The following is a 14,910-nucleotide window of genomic DNA, read 5'->3' on the forward strand; positions in this document are numbered from 1 at the left end:
TTTTAATTTAAAAGGTGCTGCGAAGAATTTTGAAATATTTCTGAAATAACCTTATTTTTCCTCTGATGATCATAAATGACACGTAACAGCAAACGAGACCGTCCAAGCAAAGAATGTTATTTTTATATATTTTTTCTAAATGCCTTTCTCATGGGCACGGTCATCCAGGAACAACAGCTGGCGTAGTAAAAACACTATCGCTTCGGTCCAAACGATTTGAAGATAATTTACTATGGGTAATTCTCCAACCACTACACCACAAGCGCCCCCTGTAAGTGACCCCAAACATATATTCGGTATCTGCAAACTGACATTTGCTACATAATAGACATCTGTAGCTTATTGTATCAGCCCAGCCAATTTAATGTAAAATGATAATTCAAAAATTAAATATTTGGATTTCTTCAAACAAACCACTCTTGACCAGCACAAATGTTGAGCAAGTAATGCACTGTAACACCTCATGTCTGGTTTCATAGTTCATAATGAATTGTGAAATATGAAACTAGACTCTGGGACGTGTTCTAAAAAAAAGAATTGAAAATGAACACACTTTGTCTTCCCAATTTGTATTTTATTGTCATAGTTGTTTGCTTGAATAACATTTGAACACGCTCAAGCGCACAGCCAGAACGCCACATGAGAAACCAAGAACTGGGTCAAAGCAAAGGGAGACATGTACACCCATGATAAACATTTGGTTTCAACTGTTTTTTTTAAAGTTCATTCAATTTATTTTGTCATTTAATTATGAAAATCATTTTTCTATATACCAAGCAAAACCCTGGTCCACATCTGTTTACAGATAATAAATTCTGCCATCTGTCATTGTCATTTATGAAAGCAAGAATGAAAAAAAAAATATATGTGGAAGAAAAAAAAAAATCTCATGTAATAAGTCGAGCAGAGTGGGGGCGATGGGGGAGAGACGGAGGGAGGGGAGGGCTAACCCAGAAATGGCATAGCTGAGCTCTCAATATGAGAAAGCCGACTCGTGTGGACTTCTTGGTCTGTCGTTTGCTTAAAAACAGGTTCTCTTTTTCACAGGAGTTTTTATTTTTCTTTCTCTGAAGCGGATCTTCTGCACACACAGAAGGGGAGGCGCCGTCGCCGCTGACAACCGTGTGGGCGGGGTTATGACCAGCTCCGCCCCCTTTTCCTTCTCACCAGGAATGATCAGGCAGCTCCTCCTCCTCCTCAGTCCCGCTCTGCAACCAGCTTCAGCACCTTACCGATGGCAATGGTCTTACCTGGGACACAAAGACACACTTTCTGTTAGAGCTTTACCACTAAAAGCACTTTGTTTTAGCTTCTGGACTAACACTACATTTTACTTGATTACATTGAACTAATCACTATGAATTTACGGTCGCCAAATACTAATTTTTACAAAACAGCGCTTGAACACATCACAATGCAACTCTGTACAACCTACGTTCCAAACGAAGTAAACCAACCAAACCACTGCATGTCAGTTCCTTGTAAAGTATGTTCAGCCGCATTCTTCCATGTAAGATGCCAAACACAATGAAGCAGCAGCAGTGTCAATCTTTTCTTTCTAATGATCCTTTCTGAGAAGGCTTTGTCCTCTATCATTAACAGGAGTTCTGTCATCACTTTTAACACATCTTAAAACACAGGCATTGGTGCTGCTGCTCACATACTCTTACTGCATTTATTACAAACATGCACACCACATTATTTTTACTGCCGGTCTACCGAGGAATATTGAAGATGTTCTGGTGACACATTTCATTTTCTCACCCGTCTAATACATTCACAAAATGATCATTGAGCATCCTGGACACCAACATCTCCTCTGGACCGAATCAAGTTGTGTGGATTCTTTTACCTTCGTCTCGTAAGGTGAAGCGTCCCATCTGTGGAAAGTCTTTGAAGGTCTCGAGGCAAATGGTTCCTGCCGTGCGCAGACGGGCGATGCAGACTTGGTCCTGTTTGACGAATCGTGGTCGTGTCTTACTCTTCTCTCCTGACTTCTTGTCTACCAGACAGATTAAGGCCTGCAGCAGAGTCAACAGGGACAGGGTGTAAGCATATCATATGAAATCACATCAACTCAAAAAACTGCTACATCCATTTAATAAATTGTGTTCTAATACACAAAAAAAATAAAATAAATGTGATACGAGGAACTTTTAAATATTTCTGAAACAGTCTTATTTTTCCTCTTTTGTTCATAAATGACATGCAACAGCAAACGAGACCATCAGTGCAAAGAAGGCTATTTTTATATAGTTTTTCCCAGGAACAACAGCTGGCGTAGTAAAAACACTACCACTTTTGTCCAAAGGGGGTGCAGGAATTAACACAAACTGAAAGTTCCTCAGAGCATCTTTAACTTCTTAGACACAGCAATAAACTTTTCATTATTTCTGAACAGTGTCTACAGTGATGTTTTTTTGATATTGAGGTCTCATTTTAACAGGGAAACAAACTTCAGGTCTCACCGTAATTTGCACTTCTTCGATGCAAGTGTGAATGTGAAGGACTGCGTTGTAACCCGGACAGATGATGGATTTGTGTTCAATGATGACGATCTGTGGGGAAAAAAAAGTTACTTTGGTTATGAGAGAGAAAATATAAAAACACAGTTAGCCTCTTAGCAGCGTCTTGCCACCCATGTCATTAAGATAAGGTGTTAATACACATGTGATGGTTGGAATACCTGGCTAGTAAACCAAGCTCTGTGCACTGGGCTTCCCTGACAATACAGTGGTTTGGGCTTAAGTACGCCACAACCTTTAATTCCAAAATTATTTCATCGCAGTGAACATTTTTAAAGAAATTGTATCCACCACCTAGTTATTCAAAAAAGTGAATCTGGCTTAACGTAAAATATGACTCTTTTGTCAAGTGAAAATTTGATGATACTGCCATCGGTGTATGAGTGTGTGGGTGAATGTAGTAAGAAATGTTAAGCGCTTTGGGCTGAGAAAATTGGCTAAAAAGCGCTATGTAAGTCAAGTCCATTTAACATGATCAGCTTAAAAATTATGCTAAATGTTTTGTTTTTTTAAACTTGTTATTTAATAATCTTATTTCCGTCAGTTATAATAAAAATGTGTCACCAATCACCCAGAGCCATTGTCAGTGCAAACAAGAGAAAATAAATTGATCTTACCAATTATTTTGAGATTTCTGCAGCTTCAGAACACAAATTATAAAAATGTATAAAGTTGCTAAGACATTGGGAGACTTATTTAAGATATCTAAATACCAACTAAGGCCTTGTTTTTAGATGGACTAACTCAATGCCTTTTAAGACTTTTTGAGTATCCTATGGAACCCTGGGAAATGTAGTTGCTGCTGACCTGTGCGTCGAAGGTCCTCCCCGAGTGGCAGAGGTTCTCAGCGTTACACAGGATGAAGCCGGGCAGGATCTCCTCCTCCTCGATGCCTTTGAGCCGCAGCTTCAGGTTCTCCCCCGGAGTCGCATCGTCTGTCTCCACGTCGTCTGACAGCAGACTCAACACCTCCACAGTATGCTGCACAGAGACACACAAAGCTTCATTTAGTCTCGTATGTTCATGTGATGTTCAGAGTCGAAACATGTCAAGGTATAAACAAATGAATTCTAGTCTGTTTACATGAACATACAAGTTAGAGAGAGACACAGCAGAGCACTGAACACTACAGACCTGGTTACATCTGATAATAATAATAATAATAATAATAATAATAATAATAATAAGGCAGAAAAATCTTAGCACTTTTTCTCAAAGAATGAGCAGATATTTCTAATAAATGGCTGACAAAGCTCAAAAACAAGCCAAACTTGATGTATTGGACTTAATTGAAGGGATAGGAGTATTAGTAATAACTTGTTCAGTACAGTGTATTAGGTCTGTACTTTGCTGGGCCTGTCACTTTTCATATTTGTTCGAATGTAGGGTGAAAAGTAAATATTCAACGTTTTCTTGACCTGTTTAATATCAGTATGCAGGTCTCATAAGTATGTCAGAGCAGTTTGGTGTTGTTTAGCTTGTTATCCAGCAGAGGGCGCTTAGTTTAACCTGTTGCATTCCCTATTGAGCGATCCGTTAACTTAGGTAAAGTTTTTGATTTTATTCAAAGGAATCACAGGTCAGGTTTCAGTCTATCTGGGTTCCAGCTAATGATGAAACGAGGTGTGGGATGTCTTACCCTGTTTGGCATCATGACCAGCTGCTGTGCTTTACTGATGCAGCCTGACTCCAGCTTGCCTAGGATCACAGTTCCCATGTCCTGAGGAGACAAAACCAGACAAACAGTGTTAAACACATACACAGTGAAATGTATTTGGAAATGCTTGGTGGGACGGGGAATTCATCTCAAAATTGTATTATAACCAGCATGGTATTTTTTTTAATTGATTGCACTTAATGTTTCTGTCATATTTGACACATTTGACACATTTAAGAGTCAGTTCTCCATTTATAAACATGCACTTTGCATATTTTATATATATTTGTGTATTTGTAGACACCTGTGCTTGTGTGTATTGTCTGCCAGGTAGCAACACTGTGTTCTTGTTTGTTTTATGTTTGGACATGGCCCTGTCCTTTGTAATGCTGCTGCTCTATGTGCCTTCAATTGCCCCCTGGGGACAAATACATTTTTTTTAAATTTTGAATTTGAATGGAAGCCAACCCAAACTAACAATCGACGCAAATTGATGAATAAAGCTGAGTGGGTAAAAAACACATTCTCACCTTGTATTTGTCTACGATAGGCAATCTGACAGGGCCATCATTCGATCTGTGTAGATTTGGCAAACTGTCCAGGTGTGGAATGAACGGTAACCCTCTAAAAATACATCAAATATGGACAACAGTTAGTGGAGCTGGAGGAAGAAAAAGAACATTCCAATAAGTGAGTGACATCAGAGAGTGTTTGAGAAAAGAGTGGAGGACTTACGTGTACCAGGGACACATGTCTGGGGCTGCGGGTTCCTTCAGGTTGGATCCTGTCAGCCCTGAACACGGCATGAAGTGAATGTCTTTCTTGGGGTTGAAGCCGACCTTCTTCAAAAATGGCACTAGTTTCTCTTTACACTCTTCATACCTGGAGGATCAGCAACAGCAGGGGTTACAACGGATTCAGGAAGAATGAATACAAATATGGGAGCACATTTTACACACACACACACACACACGGTTCCCGACTTATAATTCGAATCATCAACTTTAAAAAGGGGGCAGGTCCTACTGAATTAATTTTTTTTTTAAACATGGAATGCGAGTTTTCTTTATACATGTTTTAAGAAAGATTATAGCAGAAAGCAGACTGGGAAATACAGAAGCCATGTTCCGTTGCATGAAAAGTTATGTATTAAGTTGGACATACCAGGGTTTATTTTACATTATCTACTGATTATATACAGATGTGTGTACAGTGAGACTGTTATATGATCAATCTTATCCGTGGACCCACCTCTCCAGGCTCCAGTTGACCGTGGGATCGTCCATTTTATTCACCAGGACTATCAGGTGTCTGACTCCAGCTGTTTTGGCCAACATGGCGTGTTCCCGTGTCTGTCCGCCCTTCTCAAAGCCCGTTTCAAACTCGCCTTTCCTGGCAGAGATCACCTGAGGGGCACAAAATCAGTTAGTCAGTGGTTTTGTCTACAAGAACTCTACATTCGTAAGAAGGTTTAATCCCTTGCTTTACCACAAAAATGATCAGATTTGAACAAAACTACAATACTCCTTCACCTATAAAGATGTGACATAAAGAAAGTGTGTCCATTTCAACAATGATTTATTTATTTAATCGCCTAACGAAATGAGAAAAGAATGGGGTCCTAATAAGTGATATTGCCGAATCAGTCCCATTTCTTCTCTCCTAAATTGTGTCAAATAGTGATTGTTTGGGTTAAAATGAATGATTTTTTTTGTTGTTTTTTTTCTCCATAAAGTGCAGGCAATGTTAGCCCGTCAGAGAAGCTGACTGGTACCCCTCCTTAGAGGACGAGTGAGCGGTCTAAGAATGTCTGTTGGCAAAATCCAACAAGCATTGTCCAGAATGACTGACTCCACCTTTAAAAGAGTGTTACAGTACTAGTCAAGTTGTGGCCTCGTGTGGTGCTTTAGTAACCCTGGGTCTCACCAGAACAGCCAGGTCTGCTTGCGATGCTCCTCCGATCATGTTTGGCACGAAGCTCTTGTGGCCCGGGGCGTCTAGAATAGTAAAGTGCTTTTTGTCCGTCTCAAAGTACGCTCGGCCAACCTCCACCGTCTTGCCTTTGTCTCTCTCCTCTTGGTTGGTGTCTAAAGCCCAAGAAAGATACCTGGAGAAAGGACAGTCAGATTAAAAAGGTGCCTAGAGGAACTTTTAAATATTTCTGAAACAGTCTCATTTTCCCTCCGATGATCATGGATGACATGTAACAGCAAACAAGACCATTAGTGCAAAGAATGCTATTTTTAAATATAGTTTTTCTTAATGCTTTTGTCATGGGTACACTCTCCCAGGAACAACAGCTGGCGTAATAAAAACACTACCGCTTTTGTCCAAAGGGGGTGCTACAATTAACACAAACTGAAAGTTCCTCTGAGCACCTTTAAGTAAGTGTTCACTTATACACTAATATCAGCATCAAATCCCCTAAACTATAGATGCCAGGTATTTGAGATCCAGTGCAGTGGGCACTCACCAGGTTTCTCGGTTCTTCTCCTTGGCTTCCCTCTCGTACTTCTCTAAGGTTCTCTTCTCTACCATGCCTGTTAGATACCTGTGGAGGGGAACGGGAAACAACAAAGATCATTCATTGACAGATCTAGATCTTAGGAAAAGGCAGTGGAGCAAAAATAGTGACAGTACTACTCACATAATCTGTCCTCCAATGGTGGACTTGCCAGCATCTGTAGAACAAACAAACAGAGTGGGTTTAGATTAGTAGGAAACTGGGACATTACGTCATGGCTGTTTGGAGTAGACAGCCTTGGTCACAACAAACACTGGAGCTACATGGAGACTGAAACTTTATTCAACAGAATGTTCAACCTTGACTAAAAGGAACACAATCAACATCAGTTCTTTCATGTGTCTCTGCCTGTCTTTGTTAAGCCTGTCACATCTCAGTGATTGGCTGTGCTGTTATGACCTCATGACTGGACGGACTGCAGCAGACTCCAGCCTGCTCCTCACAGGTAGGAACACATGGTATTTTATCATGAGACCGGCTTCTTACCAAACGAGACAGAGAAACTAAGCTGTGCAATAGTGACAACACTTTAACAACTAGTGTGAAGCGACTGCACTCTTGTGAGGAAGAAGGTCACTTATGAACAGTGTGAACATGGAGTGTGATCTGTCATGCAGAGTGGACACAGGGCATCTGAGTAAACAAAGGACATGGACCATAAAGACGGAAGCTGGGAACAGAAGGTAATGTGTTCAATGTGAAGTAAAAAACTCCAGTGTTTATACACAGCCTAGGCTCTGTAAACGGGCATGTTGCTAGCTACTGTGGGCCCCTTTGTTTATATACCAGTTTACAGAGCTTAGGCAGTGTGTTAACACCAGCTTTTTCCAGCGCACACACAGTATGGTGACATAGCGGATTGTGTGGAAATATACACTGATTTTGACTGATCAAGCCTTTTCCCTTATCGCTGACTTCACCTTTTACAAAAACCTTTTCCTTGCTGTGATTTGCATGTGTTGCAATCAGGAGCACAAAAGGTGACTCAAAGCCTCAGTTCCCTTATGCCTCGTTTCCACCGAGTAGAGCGGGTCGGATCAGAGCGGGACAGCTCACTTTTAAGAATCTCGGTGTTGTTTCCACCGCGGACCCTACCCTTACTGGTGGGGCGGGGTTTAGGCTGGACTGCGATAGCCGCCGCCAGAATGTGGGTTAAACTATCGGGCTGTGGAACAACTGTGGTCAAGCTAGCGGTCTCTCGTTTTTGCTTGGTCAAACCAGCCGCTTCTTTATTTATTCCCCCCGTGTTGTTGTGAGCACAGAGACGGCTCGGTGCAAGTTGCAACTGATAGAGACAGTGAGAGAACAGCGCTGGCTGCGGCAGCTACGTGACATCGTAGCAGTGGGACACAGTGTAGCCAACTGATTCATTTAATGACGAGGAAAAACACCACACAATAAACAGTGCCGCGCTCACAAGCCAGCGATCTCTCGTTATTGCTTGGTCAAACCAGCCGTTTCTTTATTTATTCCCCCCGTGTTGTTGTGAGCGTTTATTTACTAGCCTACTATCTATGGCGAAAACACACAGAGACGGCTCGGTGCAAGTTGCAACTGATAGAGACAGTGAGAGAACAGCGCTGGCTGCGGCAGCTACGTGACTAGTGGGACACAGTGTAACCAACTGATAAATTTATTGACGAGGAAAAACACCACACAATAAACATTCCTGTACTCACATTTTCGCCAATACACAAGACTCTCTTCACTCTTGCCGAGATGACTACACATGGCGGAAATGATTATTTCGACCAATCAAATGACGGCTCCGCCGTTTCGGCCCGCTTTCAGGCGGCTAGTACCCCTACGGAGGAGTACTGAGATCGGGAGCGGCTCAGAGCGGTTAGGTGCGCTTAAACCGTACCCTACCCAACTTTTGGCAAATGAAAAGCCAAACTACCCGGACCGAACCGCTCCGACCCGCTCTACTCGGTGGAAACGAGGCATTAGTAGCAATCCCCTCAATTGAACCTTGGCACCATACTATTCATTTCTGATGTAACACACTATCCTCCACAGACTGTGTACTGACCTACGTGTCCGATAAACACAACATTGATGTGTTCCTTCTTGGGGGCGTCTGGCTGTGTGGGCGGGAGGGCTTTGGGCGCGGGCATCACTTCCTCTTCCTCCTCCATCATGATGATCTCGGGCTCAGGAGCCTCTGTGATTGGTCCTCGGTCCCCGCCGCCCGGCTCCTCCTCGTTTGGCTCCGCCTCTTTCTGGTCCCACGGCTCCTCTTTGATCATCTCTGAGTCTCCGTTCTCCACTGGAGCTACAAACACACAACGCATATCGGTCACTGGCTTTCCTCATTCCTCAGTTGTTGTGTATTTGCATCGTATATTGTGTATGTATTGTTGTTTTTGTTTCTCGCCATCATTGCAAATGAGGGTCACCCCTCAATCGATACCTCGAGTATAAATAAAGGTTAAATAAATAAATAATGCTTTGACAAGCTACTTAAAAAAGGTGGAGTCATCAATTCTGGAGAACACTTCAAAGTCAGTAAATATCTCCTCACGATCCGTTAACTGTCCCTACTCTGTGTGTGCACTAGAACAAAAAAAATAAACTTGTTTATACACAGCCTAGGATCTGTAAACAGGTATGTTGCTGGCTACGGTGGGCCTTTGTTTACATACCAGTATACGGAGCCTTTGTATTAACACCATTTTTTTTTTCACGCATACACAGTACGGACAGGCAGTAGTTTGGTTAGGAGATATTCCCCGATTTTTACAAAAAGTGACAAGCTTTCTCCATAATGGCTGACTCCACCTTTAAAACAAAAGGAACGTGGTGAAATAAAAAGACAGAGCTCATTCATCTCTTTATTCAGGGCACAAAACAGTCAGCAATAGATTTGACCTGCATCATTATTTGCCCTCTCCCTACAAAAACATTTCTGTTTGGTTGCGAAAGGATAGAAAGTACAAATCAAAAGGGGGCTCTCCTGGTGTAGTGGTTAGAGCACTAGGTAGTCTGCTGAACAACCAACATTGTGCCAGGCTTTCCACACTTCTGTTCATGCTATAGTCATCTAATCAGGGACCAGGGTTCAACATAACTTTTTTTTCCTACTGGCCCGCTGGGCCAGTGGATCCGAGTTTTACTGGCCCCTTGTATATTTTCACTGGCCCTGCACACACTTTTTTTTTCTTCATAATTTAGTGTCAATAATTATAATACCTGTATTAGAAAAATAACCAGATCTAAAGGGAATATCTATACTGTAACAGTATAGATATTCCCTTTAGATTTGGTTATTTTTCTTTTAGTTAATTACATGAAATGTTGATATTGCTCATACACATAATATAAAACCAGGCAAACATATTGAATTAGAAGCCTACAACTGAAAGTATGTTGAAAGAGTCGGCCAGTATTTTAAAGTCCAGTAATTTGATTATTGTTTTTATTCTTGAATTTGGGCAGTTTAATGAATAGTTCACCTGCAGAAGTCATGAAGTCATGTCATTTGATGTTTTTGCATTGAATATTTTGTTTGTATTGTTGTTTTGAATTTGTTTTGACTCGACGTCATTGAAAATGAGGGTCACCCCTCAATTGGTCTCTCGAGGATAAATAAGTCAAATGAAAAAATGAAAAAATGTTCAAACATAAAAAAAAATAAGAGATGAAGGTCTGATCATTCTTTGTGGTGTGTTAGGCTGTTTTTATTACTTTCTCTATATGCATTAGGGATGTGAATGTGTCGACCGAATGACCGGTTTTTCACTTGCGCTCAAGTTGACTTTAAAAATAGAATAGAAATCCGAAAATCAGGGGGTTATGCCGTTTTTTTAATGGGAGATTTCATTCATCTGGTCGTGAGCGCGCTGCAGCCTGCAGGAGTGTCACTTCTCCATGAAGTGTCAGCTTCACATAAGAGTCCGGTGTGGGACCATTTTTTCAAACTATTGATAAAAAAAAATGCAGTGCAAAATATGCAGCATAAGTTAAACGCTCGTCTAAGACTATGACGTTAAATCACCTTAGAAACACACAATGCCTTCGTCCGATCACAGCAGCGTTTCACCGTGTGATCTCGCCAGCGAGTGAGCCGCCGCGCAGATGAACTGTGGTTTGTGGCTAAAATAATAACCGGGGATATTCTCCCCGTTAGCGATTTCAATGGGAAAGACTTCCGCGATCTGATTGAATGTCTCGAGCATGGTCTCGAGCCTGAAAACACAGTGCCAAACTGCGCGACTATAGGAACTGTACAGTGAGCGGAGTCCCTCAGTTCGTTTCTGTCTACAACCGACACAATCACCGGAGACGCATTCACAGCGTTTAAATAACGCCTCTCATTTGTGTTACCATTGGGGCTTGGATGCAAATACTGTAACATTAAAGATAAAGGAAAAGCGCAGTTATCATTTTCTGCACCTCAACCTCTGCTGTGGGAAGAAAGAAAGGGGGCAAAGCAAGTCGATTGATTTGTCGACTCACAGGCGGACGGTAGGCAGCTCTGCCAACGGCGCGAGAGTGCACCCGCTTGTTGCTCCGCCTGTCCGCCCACGCATCGGTTGTCCACTGGCCTTTCATCAAAAAATATATTTTATATTAGGTTTATTATATTGAGTCTTAAATAAACACTGCTTTCATTCCGACTCTCAACGCGCATTTCAATGAACCATGATATAGTCTACAAAAAGATACTGAACTGTGATTGGCCAGCCACTGGCCCGGGCGGGCCAGTGGCTGGCCAATCAACTTGCCCTGCATATGATTTTACTGGCCCCGGGCCATCGGGCTATACGTTATGTCGAACCCTGGGGACCAATTGATACATTATGTTTTGGCTTTATGCTGTCGTTTTAAAATTAACCGTCACAAAGCCATTCCATGGATATCAAGAGCAAAAGCCGTAATAACCGCCAGTGATTTTAAAATAAATAGCAGAGATACATAAACAGATCATCAGTGTTGTGTGTAAATGGTGTATGAAGTGCAGTGCTACAACACAGAAATGGACACCACCAAAGAAGAGCAACGTAAAGGAAACAGTGACAGTCTGCCTCCTGCACAGCTCAGCAGTACTGCAGCAGATTACTGTTTAAAACTAGAGACAAGTATCAACGTATTTAGACAACATCAGGAAATCCAGCTCTACATGATGGGCAACTATTTGACAAACAGTTTGATTAGAATAAACGCATGCCTTATGTTTATCTTAGGGTCCGGTAAATCTGACATATTCAAATTTAAGAAATGCCAACCACTTGGTGAGCAAGATGAAACTTGCTTGCTCATAATTGCAATAAACTACCTCATAACATAGCTAGTGGGCTGCTACTGTTTGCTGTTTAACATGTGAACACAACATGGAGTATGACATCTCACAGTCTCCTCCCATTAAAGCATTAGGATAGACTTGTCAAAACATGCGCCATGCTGACCATGTGTTTTTAAACTGTTATGGCCACTGGCTGTATCCTCCATCCACATCTCTCTGCTTCCCTTTCGTATAATAATGGGGAATTGTTCCTGCTGAAGTTTAAAACCATTTATGCAGAGTGAAGTTAATCATTTTAGTATTTGACCTTTTCCAACTGCTAGCTATACTAGCTTTCTCAATGCAAGAAGCAAGCTAATTTCATAATAAAAACAACTTTCTCTAGCAGTTAACTACTGATTTTGAACGTGGAGTTCACTACATACAAGCCTAAAAAATGTCAACATATTGTTTTTTTTGTTCCTTTAATGTATTGTATTATTATCTCCAAAAAACATGGCCACATATGTTTAAAGAGATAAAGATTTCAGGCAACTGAACTTGTATAACAGGGTCTCAGTAACTCCTCCTGTAAGAGTCACTATAGGATTTGTTTATACATACCAGAAGTTTCCAACACCTCCACGGTAGATATATTTTCGTTGTTTTCAACAGCAACTGAAAAAGAAAATAAAATAAACGGTCATTTACTTTTCATGTTAATCTGAAATATATTCCACAATCAAGCAGTGGGCCAAAAGTAAATTAGAACTGACAGTGGGTAAAATAGAAAAAAAATATATATAAGAAACGGATTTGACTCTGCTTTCAGATGCAACCCAACAGTTTTTCATGTCAGCACCGCCATATACTGGCCACAACAATGGCATGTTGAATATGATCCTGTGTCCGTCCAACAATTTGTCTAAGTTCTTTATTATTGTTTTGAGCGTTTGGCCTGTCCTGTTATTACGGTATTCAGCCTCTACCACATCCATAGTCTGCCTTTACACGATTGTCAACGACAGTTTACTTCACTCTTGACCAGCAGTGCGTCAGAAAATCCACGTCACACCAAACATTCACGTTTCGCCACCATCTATCGTCAGTTGAAGTTGGAATGTTACAAAATGACAACTATGATTGCTAGCATCATATCTTCTTTATTTCTATTTAGCGTTTAAAAAAGTGTTTAAGCGGTTGCCTAGTTTAAAACACATTCGCATAGCGACACAGGTACGACTAACAGTTAAACCACAGCTGCTAACCAAACCGCTAGCTAGCACCGGTTTGGTGGCACAAGCTAATGCCGGTTGGGTTGTTTAGTGACATTCAAGACAGTTATGGTTGCCATAACTGTTCAACAAGCTACAACACCACTGTATAACCACACGCTTAGCTAACGTTAACATGATCAAGATGGATATAGTGTAGTTTAAGTAGCACCTCGTCATGAAAAGCATCTAGATGACTGCTACACCTAACAGCAGAGCGGCTAGCTAGTTTTGTCGCGTGTCTTCACAGTGGCTAGCATCGTTCCTGTTAGCGATTAGCCAACTGCTAGCTAACGTAGCTCCCCAACGTGACTGAACTTACCTTCACCAGAGTCATGATTTTCCGAGTGTGCTTTCATGGTAAAAGTAGGAACGAATTCCGCGGCGTTTATGTTGGGCACAAACGATTTGGCATTCACGTTTAGGTCTGTGAACGCGGAATCAAGTTGTCCGTCGATTGTGGCCTCCACATCGTCCTCTTGTTCCCAGGAATCCGGGGCAGTGTCTCTCGGGTCCATCGTGGCTCTTTGATTTGAGCTAGTGTGAGATTTGAGCTACGCAGTTCTTGCTCTACGTCAGTGTCCGCCCAAAACCCAACGTTAAGGTCACTCCCTGTAGTAAATGAGAGCGTCCCAAATCGAAGTGGACTGTTTTATCTCCGCTTCAGGTGAAATAAAGCAAGCCGGTTTCTGTCGGTGAGATGTTCGACTCAGCACTCCCAGAGACAGTCCGCGTGAGCTAATGCGTCCCGTCAGTGGACGGCACTACACGCGGTGACCTCTGGGATATGAAGTCTTCTCAGAAAGCGGAAGCCGTTTCCTTTAAAAGACTCTCGAGGGCCAAAAGACTACATCCCCCAGATATTTGTAACAGGCAGTTTACGTCGGCAGTTTCTGACCTTTTCAGGAACCGCGGATTCGACTCATGTTTTGTTGTAGCGAATGGACCCATATGGAATGGACCAATGACTTTCACCTGCATGGTTTTTAACATAATTAATTCACTGGCATTTTGTGTTTTAAGAGCTTATTATACAAAAGGTACGATTTTTTACATTTAAAATTTAATATTTTACATAATCTGGGATTTGAAAAATTCCTCATGAGCGTTTGTTGAGAATAAAATCTTCTAAAATTGTAGCAACAATGATAACGTTGTAAAAACATGTTATATGTTACTTCAACCAATAAGGAATGACAGATGACAGTACATCAGCAATTTACTAGGTTCACAATTTAATACAAATGTGATGGGATTGCAACACACCAATGTTAATCCCTGTTAATTATCTGAAATCATTCCCTTTCAATTAGTTCTTCATTTTTTTTCCATTAATGCATTTCAACCACTTTTTGGCACAAGAGGTTTATCACAGCTTTGTAATAATTCACCAAACTATACTGAGCAAATACAAAATGAATCAACAGTAAAACAGTGTTACCAATTGGTTTATCATCCTCAGTCCAACACAAATATTTCACCATTTCCTACAAACCTGGAATAACCGTGTATGATTAAATTAATTGGAAGACATCTTGGGTATACGTATAATTAATATATTTTACTAAATATTATTGATCTATTATTGTTATTAATAATAATAATCGTTATTGGTATATCAACTAATCAAAGTTAGTTTATTTGAGATAAAAGCAACTAATTAAAAGCTACTTTTATAATATCATTTAAAGTCAGTTCCTGTGCAT

General features: G+C 41.1%; 1 protein-coding gene across 1 annotated transcript; it reads right to left on the minus strand.

Annotated features, from left to right (window-relative positions):
* Window positions 1–565: 565 nt before the first annotated feature.
* gspt1l (G1 to S phase transition 1, like) lies at window positions 566–13,937 on the minus strand. Its single transcript, XM_080043284.1, has 14 exons — window positions 13,527–13,937; window positions 12,555–12,608; window positions 8,739–8,981; window positions 6,830–6,863; window positions 6,656–6,733; window positions 6,109–6,289; window positions 5,434–5,588; window positions 4,918–5,064; window positions 4,713–4,806; window positions 4,165–4,245; window positions 3,333–3,506; window positions 2,469–2,558; window positions 1,853–2,021; window positions 566–1,250 (listed from the first exon to the last, which is right to left on the minus strand). The coding sequence occupies exons 1-14, from the start codon at window positions 13,720–13,722 to the stop codon at window positions 1,198–1,200; spliced, it is 1,749 nt and encodes a 582-aa protein (XP_079899410.1). The 5' UTR covers window positions 13,723–13,937; the 3' UTR covers window positions 566–1,197.
* Between the last annotated feature and the right edge of the window lie 973 nt (window positions 13,938–14,910).

This window comes from Ammodytes marinus, assembly GCF_949987685.1.
Source record: "Ammodytes marinus genome assembly, chromosome: 16".
Classification (NCBI taxonomy): domain Eukaryota; kingdom Metazoa; phylum Chordata; class Actinopteri; order Uranoscopiformes; family Ammodytidae; genus Ammodytes; species Ammodytes marinus.

Coding starts and splice junctions, on each gene's coding strand:
- gspt1l (XM_080043284.1), bottom strand. CDS start 13,722: ATGGACCCGAGAGACACTGCCCCGGATTCCTGGGAACAAGAGGACGAT. Junction 6,734..6,829: donor ACCATTGGAGGACAGATTAT/GTGAGTAGTACT, acceptor TCCCCTCCACAG/GTATCTAACAGGCATGGTAG. Junction 5,589..6,108: donor AAGCAGACCTGGCTGTTCTG/GTGAGACCCAGG, acceptor TGTGCCCCTCAG/GTGATCTCTGCCAGGAAAGG.